This window comes from Malurus melanocephalus, unplaced genomic scaffold, assembly GCF_030028575.1.
Source record: "Malurus melanocephalus ecotype Western Australia unplaced genomic scaffold, MMel_1.1 scaffold_52, whole genome shotgun sequence".
Taxonomy (NCBI): Eukaryota; Metazoa; Chordata; class Aves; order Passeriformes; family Maluridae; genus Malurus; species Malurus melanocephalus.
Window position 1 is genome coordinate 2,642,555 of NW_026623284.1, and position 9,737 is coordinate 2,652,291.

General features: G+C 50.3%; 1 protein-coding gene across 1 annotated transcript; it reads left to right on the forward strand.

Annotated features, from left to right (window-relative positions):
- The first annotated feature begins 476 nt into the window (after window positions 1-476).
- Window positions 477-9,243, forward strand: XIRP1 (xin actin binding repeat containing 1). Its single transcript, XM_057365418.1, has one exon. The coding sequence runs from the start codon at window positions 639-641 to the stop codon at window positions 8,346-8,348; it is 7,710 nt and encodes a 2,569-aa protein (XP_057221401.1). The 5' UTR covers window positions 477-638; the 3' UTR covers window positions 8,349-9,243.
- Window positions 9,244-9,737: the final 494 nt, after the last annotated feature.

The window sequence follows — 9,737 nt, forward strand, 5'->3', positions numbered from 1 at the left end:
CAGGAGGGGCACACTCCTGAGGGCCACAGAAGAAATCATTAATGAGATKAAGATCCTTCCCCAAGCCCTCCCTCCTGAGCACTAGGCACCCCATAGTGCTGCCAAAAGCTCGTCATGCTACCTCATCACCCCTCCTCATCAGCTCAGTYTGACACTTTAGTTGCCTCTCCCTGTTTCATTCTTGAGAACTCTTCACAAATAGCCCCTTGGCTTCCTCCTGCACACAGATCCTTTGGTCCCAGACTCTCTGCAGGTCCTCAACTGGGGACACAACAGGCCTGGACACTGGGGAACAGGAAGGAAAGGTTAAATTTGAGCTGACTTCTCAAAGTCAGCYTTGTCCATGTCATTCTTGTGGTCACTCTCTCTGTGGCATAGGCCAAATTGGGCACCTCTGGGTGCTCTAGATGGACTGAATCCTGGGAACTCTAGACTAACCACCTCACCTGGATTAGAAACCTCGCTTTGCTGTGGGACCAGGCCTAACCCCACGCCTGGAGCGTGTGCAGTGATGTTTTGGAGTGCTGTGTGCTACTGAACCAAAGGTATGGAGCTTATGGGGTGCATGGAATTCCCTTGTTGGCTTTTCCCTTTGCCGTTCTCCCCGTTAATGGCTACGGGGATGGGAGTGACAGGTGATGCTGACGTTTGAAACTGTTTCCCCAAAGATGTCAGAAGCCCAGAAAACATCTAAAGTTGCCATCAAGAAAATGGAAGATGACTTGCCTCCTCCTCCAGCCGTTGGCTCGGTCCAGGTGGTTGCTCCCGGGGGTCAGGATCTCAATTCTCTTCCCGTGCCTCCTCCAAAGCAAGCCTTCTCCAAGTTCTACCAGCAGCGCCAGGTGAACGAGCTGAAGAGGCTCTACAGGCACATGCACCCCGAGCTCAGGAAGAACCTGGAAGAAGCTGTGACTGAGGACCTGGCAGAAATGCTTAACACCGAGGATCCCAACRCGCAGGCCTCCGTGAACCTGGATAAAGTTCTCCCGGGAGAGGTTCAGTCCATGCGCTGGATTTTTGAGAACTGGGCGCTTGACTCCATTGGGGAGCATCAGGCCACAAAGAAGCTGACAGAAGAAGAGATCATTCCCAGTGGGGATGTGAAAAGCACTTCCCTGAGGTTTGAAAGCCAGTCCATAAATGGATACAGCCTGTCAACRTCAGCCAAGGTGTCGGAAACAGACTTTGCCAGGGGGGATGTTCGCACTGCCCGGTGGCTCTTTGAAACCCAACCACTGGACACACTAAACAAACTGTATTCTGATGAAACCGAGGTGCAGGAGGCAGTTCTCAAGGARCCTGTCCAGGGAGGGGATGTGAAAGGGGCCACACAGCTCTTTGAAGCACAGTCCTTGGATGCCATAGGACGTTGCTCCTCAGTGGAGGAGAAGAGCATCCTTCAACTCAAGTCAGAAATCCAGGAGCTTAAAGGTGATGTTAAGAAGACYGTCAGGCTCTTCCAAACAGAGCCTCTCTGCGCCATCAGAGACAAAAGTGGGACAATCCATGAAATCAAATCAGTCTGCCGAGAAGAAATCCAGACCAATGCAGTCAGAACGGCTCGCTGGTTGTTTGAGACTCAGCCCCTGGATACCATCAACAAGGACACTTCTAAAGTGCAAATAATCCGTGGGATTTCACTGGAAGAAATTGGGAGGCCGGATGTCAGCGGTGCAAGGTGGATATTTGAAACTCAGCCTCTGGATGCCATCAGAGAAATCACAGTTGAAGAACAGGACTTCAAGGCTTCGACAGATTTTGTCACAGGGGCAGATGTCACTAAGCAGCGACTGCTCTTTGAGACCCAGACTCTGGACTCCCTGAAAGGAGAAGCTTCCGAAAGTGTCGTAGCCAAAGAACAAGTCATTGGAGGTGATGTGAAATCTACACTCTGGCTCTTTGAAACGCAGCCCATGGAAACCCTGAAAGACAATTTCGAGGTGGGACGTTTGAAGAAAGTAGAGCTTACRGCAGAGGAGAAGGGAGATGTGAAGCAAAGAAAACACGTCTTTGAGACCTGTCCCCTTGGCAGTATCTCCAAGGCATTTGAGGAGGAAATTCCGGCCAGCAGCATGGAAGAGGTGGTGAAAGGGGATGTGAAATCTTTCAAGACCCTGTTTGAGACTCTCCCCTTAGACAGCATTAAACAGGCTGATGCTGAGCCCACCACCAAAGAAGAGGAGAAGATTCCAGCTGGTAACGTCAAAGCCAACCAAATCCTCTTTGAGACCACACCCCTRTATGCCATCAAGGACAGCTTTGGCAATTTCCACGAAGTCACCTCTGTAAGCAGAGAGCAGATCATCAGTGGGGACGTCAAGAACTACAAGTGGATGTTTGAAACCAGGCCCCTGGACCAGTTTGATGAAAGCATCAAGAAAGTAGATATAATACGGGGGATCACAAAACAAGAGGTGGTGGCTGGTGATGTCAGGACAGCCAAGTGGCTCTTTGAAACGCAGCCTATAGATGTCATTCATCTCCAAGCCACAGAAGGGGAGAAGCACCCCTCAGTGAAACGGGAGATCTCCCAGAAGGGGGATGTGAAGACCTGCCGGTGGCTGTTTGAGACCCAGCCCATGCACACCCTGTACGAGAAGGCTGAGAAGAAGCAGGAGGAGGATGGCAGCGTGCCCCAAGCCGATGTGAAGTCCTACACATGGATGTTTGAGACTCAGCCCCTGGATTCCCTGAAGGGCCAGGAGGAGCAGTATTTGCAAGTCAGTAAGGCCTACAGCCAGGAGGAATTACAGGGCGTGGATGTCAAAACTGTCCGGCACCTGTTTGAGACGGAGCCCTTGGGCAGCAGCACCATGGGAGAAGCTGACCGGAAGAAAACGGTGCGGTATTCCAGCCGTGTAGAGATCCAGTCTGGGGAAGTGTCCAGAGTGAAAGAGTTCTTTGAGGCCAAGCCCTTGGACACAGCCACCAAGCCAAAATCCCAGAAGGATGCTGGAACAATTGAAGCCGGATCCGTGCACAAGTTCACCTGGCTCTTTGAGAACTACCCCATGGACACCCTGAAGGACAGCTCTGAGGGCATCCAGGAAATCCCTCCAGAAAAGGATGTCAAGGGGGGAGATGTTGGAGGCAAAAGGTTCGTATTTGAGACCTATTCCCTTGACCAAATCCATGACAAAGTGGATGAGACAGAGCTCCAGAAGATACAGAAAGACACCATGAGCAAAGCTAACGTCCAGTCCTGCACAATGCTCTTTGAAAGCCAACCCTTATATGCTATCCAGGACAAAGAAGGGGGGTACCACGAGGTCACCTCAGTGCAGAAAGAAGAAATCATGAAAGGTGATATGAAAGGCGCCCGGTGGTTGTTTGAGACTAAGCCCCTGGATCAGGTCAAGAAGGAAGAAGAAGTGTTTGTGATTAGGGCTGTCACCCAAGAGGACATCAAGAAAGGAGATGTCCAGACTGCCCGGTGGAGGTTCGAGACAGAGCCTCTGGACTCCTTCTCAGCGGGAAAGTTGTCTGTGCCCAGAACAGTGGATGATGTGCAGAAGGGAGATGTTCAGTCCAACAGGCAGCTCTTTGAGTCCCAGCAGGTGGGCCAGAAGAAGTACGTGAGGATGGTCAGCGTCAGTGAYGTGCAGCGGGGTGACGTGAGGACGTCCACTTGGCTCTTTGAGAACCAGCCTGTGGACTCCCTGTACGGGGATGCGGAGAGAAGCTCCTCCATGAGCACRGTGCAGAGGGAGGACAGCCAGAAAGGGGATGTAAAACGCTGCACCTGGTTGTTTGAAACCCAGCCCATGGACACTCTTAAGGACACAGAGGTGACAGCCAGCGCTGGGGCCCAAGAAGAGATCCCTCGTGCAGATGTGAAAAGCACAACATGGCTCTTTGAGAGCACGCCCCTGGATAAATTTAGTGCTTCTGAAGGCAGCATAGAAATAGAACTGAAGGAAAGAACCATGAAGGAGACTTTGGAGACTCTCTGCACGTGCCAGGCTATCCAGCATGATGGGATCCTCATTGAAGCTAATGATATGGAGAGTGTGAAGATGGTGAAATACCAGCTCAGCAGCCCAGGCGCCCCAGASATCCTGAAAGAGGAGATTGTGGGAGGCCACTTGCAAAGGATTATGCTGCAGCTCCTGCACAGAACCAATGTGGAAGCGCAGAGCTTGCTGGTGGAGGAGGACAGAGAGGGCAAGATCAAAGTGAGCCCACTGCAGCTGCTGGACCAGAGCGAAGCTGTTAAAGGAAAAGAGGACCTCAGTGGAGACGTTGCCAAGGCCTTACAGGGTCTCCTCAGTCAAGATGCTTCCATCAAAAAGGGGATGGTCCTACAAGAAACAAAGTCGGGATCAATGAAGATGACTCTCTACTCCCTCCTGTTCCATTCTGTCCGGCAGAAAGTTGTCAAGGGGGATGTGAAGTCAACGATTGGGAACCTGTTGGCTTCTTCTCAGGAGCAGAAAGCAGCAGCCACCATCAAGCGTGAGGACAACGAGAAGGGAAACGTCCARCTTTTTGCGAGCTGCATTGAGAAGGGAGACCTCAGCTACCTGAAGAATCTCCAGCAGGAGTCAGAGATACAATCCCTCATCTCTTCCCAAGCAGAGGAGGGGGCAGAGGAGAGTGTCCCACAGGTTGTGCAGAGGGCTAACATACATGTCTTGCCAAATAAAGAAAAAACACAGAAAGTAATAGCAGAAGGTGAGCCAGGGGCTATGCAGGGAGYGAAAAAGGGATTTGTATGTGAAAGCACGGGCAGAGAGGGTGTGTTAGAGAGAGAGGCTGTGCATGCAGCAGGTGTGACTGGCACCACTGTTCAATGTCTTGGGAAGCCCCTTCCCACAGTGATGGGAAAGGAAGAAATTCTGTCTGGAGGGCTTAAGGTGACTACAAAGTCAATCCAAAGGGTTGCAGASTCCAGCAAGAAGGCAGAGAAGGAAGAAGCCACCACTGCCCATTTGAAGGAACCCAAAACTATGGTGCAAGGCACATTTCCAACCCAAGTGACCGCTCAAAGGGCAGAAGTGGATGGGAAACAGCAGAGTGTGGTGACTGGGGAAGCCAGCCAGACTCAGACAGAAGAAAAGGCCCTGGGGAGTGATCTTCAGGCTGCAATGCAAAGCCTGAGGCTGGCAACAGCAGAAGCAAAAAACATTCAGCACCACGTCCAGAGCAAGTTCCAGAGGAACAGGGAGGAGGTCCACACAGCCTGCAGGCAGCAGACAGTCAGCTCACAGGGGACCATGACCCTTCAGTCCAGCGTGCACCAACAGGACTCTTCATCCACCAAGCAGGAGAGCAGCAGCACTGCCACCAGGACCACCACCACTAGAGTCCAGGAGGCATCCAAGACCCACACAAGCGTGTCTCAGAAGAGCATAGCGTCACACAAAAAGGTCAGTGCTTCTGAGGAAGTACAGGCAGGACAACTGTTGAGCCAGGAAAGCCAAGGTGTGCCCAGTAGAGATTTTAGCATTAAGGATGGCCTTTATACTGCCACACCTGTGAAAACCTATGTAAACCCTTGTGTTGAGTCTGATTCCAAAGAGCAATCAGTGCAAGAAGAAAGAGATGTTGTTGTCAGAGGGGATGTGCAGACAGCTATCAGAGCACTGCAAAGTGCCGCCACAGAACAGCGCCTGGTAGAAAAGGAGGACGTTGTCCGAGGTAATTTAAAAGCCACGCTTCAGTCGCTGGAAAAGTCTAACGTTAATGTCTCCAGAGGGGATTTTAAAGCTGCTATGATATACAGAAATGCAGGGCAGTCCTATTCTGTGTGTAAAAAGAAAAATGAGACTCAACTCGCTAGTAACCAGACTGCTGTAGTGGCTTCAGGGTYGCAGACTGATAATGACTTTCCTCCTCCTCCCTCAGTTGCTGTGATGAAAGCAGAACATTGCCCACCCTCAACCAAAGCAGCAAGAGAAGGTGCCCTTCCATTACCAACCAGCAAAGATGAAACCCCAGGATGTTCCGCACTACTCCAGACCCCTCTTCCTGCCCTTCCTCCTCTGTCCTTCAAACCCAGTGATCAGAGTCTTGCAGAGAAGCCCAGGACTACTCCAAAATCAGAAACTACTGCCCCACCCAGGAAAAAACCTGTTCCCCCTCCAAAACCAGAGCACCTCTTACACGAGGCACATTCTGCCTCTGCAAATAACAGCACAAGCAGATCAACCAAACCCATCCCTCCACCTCTGCCTCCAAAACCTTCAGGTCTGAGGGATTTCATCAAGCCAAAACCTTTCCCCACAGAGCTGGGATTAAACTGCATGGAAGTTCAWGAACAATCAGGCTATGAGGAGKTTCAGTCAAAATGCTGCAGTTTGGAGACATCTGTGAAGAAGTCTGTCACAGTTCAGGGTATAAAACCTGAGAGAAAGCTACCAAAATATGCTGCCAAAACCCCTCTTCAAATAGCAGAAGAAAGGTACAAGGCCAGCAAAGGAGGACAAGGAATGGTGGAATCAGACAGTGCTAAGACCTCAAAGCCAGTAAAAAATGGAGCAGTTGGTTTTGAAGTCAAGCAGGAAATGATGAGTGATAAAGCAGCTGCTCCAAGGAGATGCCCAGGCGAGGTGGCTCAGAGGCAGACAGAGCTGTGCCAAGAGAACGGGTGCTCTTCACCGCCACCTCCAACCTGTCCTGGCAGAGCACAGACACAGAATGTGCCGGAAAAATCTGAGCCAAGGACCTTCCCCGTGGGCCATACCACCCCTCCAAAGGGAGCTGACACTGCACAAAATGCCTCATCCAAGGTGGAAAGGGAAAGTGCATCTAATTCTTACGGGTCGTGGGATAGTCAGAGAGTTGTGCAGCAGGTGCATGAGAGGAGGCAAGTGTCTCATTCAATGTCCTTCCATCAGCAGTCAATGAACTCCTTAGAGGAGCACCAGCTCCAGGGGAATAGCAGGCAATTGAACTGTCCTGGTAGGGAGGCAGAGACATCTGCCCAGGAGAAGCCAGCRGTTGTTATGAGAGAAAAAAAAAAGAAAGAAACGGAAGACGAGCGTCGGAAGAGGTTGTCGGTGCACAAAGAGGAGATCATGAAAGGCAATGTCAAGGAGGCTATGGAGATCTTTGAGAACCTCAGGAGACAGGAGCAGCTGCAAGAGATCCTGACCCRAGTGAGGGAGTTTGAGGAGGAGACAAGCAAAGTGGATGTGAAAGCTCTGAAGAGCTTCTTTGAGAAGGTCCCTGAGTGGGTTGTGCGCCAGAAGGCCAAGCACCAGGACAAGGCTGGGGCTAAGGAGGACACTGACAGCGTCTCCTCAGTGGATCTGGTTTTTGAGGACCTGGAGCGAGCAAGTGCTGAGATTCTCCACCTGAAGGAGCAGACGCTTGCCCGCATCCAGGACATCGAGGAGGCCATCAAGAAAGCCATTTATTCGGTTTCTAGTCTCAAGTCTGAGTCAGACATTGCTGGGCTCTCAGGGCTCTTCAAGGAGTCTCTGGGGAGCACCCAAAGCTCTGCAAGCAGCAGCAATATCCGTAAAATCAGCATTGTCTCCAGCAAAGCCAGGCAGGAGGAAGTCACACTGGAAACAGGGGAAGCAGCATCTGTGGAAGGTGCAAAGGTGGCAGAAAAGACCGAGGCAGCCAAGGCAGAGCTAGAAATCCCCCGCCTCATCCAGTCTCGTGTCAGCTCTCCCTCCTCACCGTCCTACATCTCCATTGAGTCTGCTGCCAGGAAACCAGCAGAGTCACCCAGGACAGCAGCACATTCCCCCCAGGAGGTTCCTTCAGCAGACTGTCTTGACTCTCCAGGAAAGAGGGATGCTTTTGCTCAGAACAGCTTTAGCTCCTTTAACCAGCCCTCAGCAGGGTCAGCTGGGCGTGACACAAAACCCTTAGAGAAGAGGCCAGACCACGTGCAAACAAAAGCTGGGCTGAGCTCCATCAAACAGCACACGCTTGGCAATGCCAGCCATCCAACCAGCAACAAGGAGAAGGGCTCTCTGGACACCTCCAAGGACAGCTGCCACTGTGGGATGAAAGGCAGCTTTTCAGAATACCGCTCCCTGAATGTCCCCAGCCCACAAAACCCGCGGAGGCAGAAAAGTATCTTGGAGCTGCAGACAGGGCCTGATGGGTCCAAGCTCTATGGAGCCACCCGGACTGTCATGGAGCAGTATGAGGAAATGGACCAGTTTGGAAACAAAATCATCACTTCTTCCACCACGGTCACCAAGCAATCCGAGACACAAACCTCTTCCACGTGCGATGTGGTTTCTCATCCCCAGTATGAGGTATCTTCCTCACCCATGTTTCGGAGGTACTTGAAGAGCCCAGGTGAAGACTTTCACACCAATGGGACTTTTCAGGAGCCAGGAGTGGTCTTCGTCACCTTTGGCAACTCCAAGCCAAAGAAATAGAAGATTCTGGAGAGTGAGAGAGGTCTGTATAAGACAAAAGAGAAAGGCCATGATAAACATTTCTCCTGTTTTATCCACATCAYACCCAGGGATTCACCTACACCCTAAGGAATTCTCAGGGTCATCGTCTCGGTGTTTGCATACAGACAGGACAAGTGCAGTCTGCCTTGGACACTGGAGAACAGCCCTCACCTGGCCAATCTGACAGTCTYGGTGCTGCACCACAACCCAGAGCCCTGGCACTGTTAAAAGCACAAGGGAAAAATCCATCCATGGGCACCTTTAGGGTATCTTCCCCCTAGAACACTCAGTGGGGGGGTTGGAGGTGTTGGATCGGGCTTCTCTGAACTATTGCAGAAGGAAGGATAGGCAGGATCAATTAAAGAACCAATCAATCTGGTCACTGGCAAACAAACACCTTTATGGTACCTTCTTTCACTAAGAAGGGCACCCTATACACACAGATATATGTACACAAGCTCATATTGATGGGTGGGTTGRATAGGTTTTCTCTTGGCCATTAAGAAAAGAAAAGGAAAAAAAAAAAACTTGAATTGTTGTCACTCTTGAACTTGGGGGAGTTATTTATCAGTTTGTTTTTCAGTTCCTGGAAAGTGTTTGATGSTACTGGAAATTGTAAAGCCAAGACCTATGGCTACTATTGATGCCATTACCCCAAAGATGCTATGAAAGATTCTTGAGTCAGAATGGTTACTGCTTTCTTTTCTTTATTTCTAAAATGTAATTTATTATTCAATATACACAAACCTCTGGTTTTAGATTTTTCATGCTTTCCTACATGTTTACTGTTTAAATTCATTTTGAGACTTTGTAAAGCAATTTTTCTTATTATTATTGACTTTGTTTTGTACATTCTCAACTCAAGATTTTAGATATTTTGTGGCTTTTTTTTTTTTTATTTTAACTTCTATTGCTGCGTTCTGATGGTAAACATTACCTCTAAAAATACTTTGGTCTGGTTGAGTTTCTTTTGTTCAGTGCTTGTTTCCTTTCAAAGTACCTGGAAATCATCTCTCAATGGACCAGTTGAATCACACATTGAGAGCACTCTGAGTAATTGGAGGGATTTGGTCTACATCTGCTTTACAGTGTGGGTGGATCATCAGCCCTGCATCAAACAGTGTTCACATTCTTATCTGAAAAATGAGCCCAGGATGATACAGAYCCCCCAGTCCAGGACTCTGTGTGGGTGTGTGGAGCCTGGGTGGGATGTGCACACCAGAAACGTCTGGACACTTGGTGTGCCGTGTCCCCCATGGGAGAAGGCAGCTGAGGAGTCTGCCCCCATGAGCCTCAGGAGGAGCAGCTGATGGCCCAGCCCTTGCCCACTGCTGCACCTCWGCTCACCTCACACAGCTCAGGGGTGGG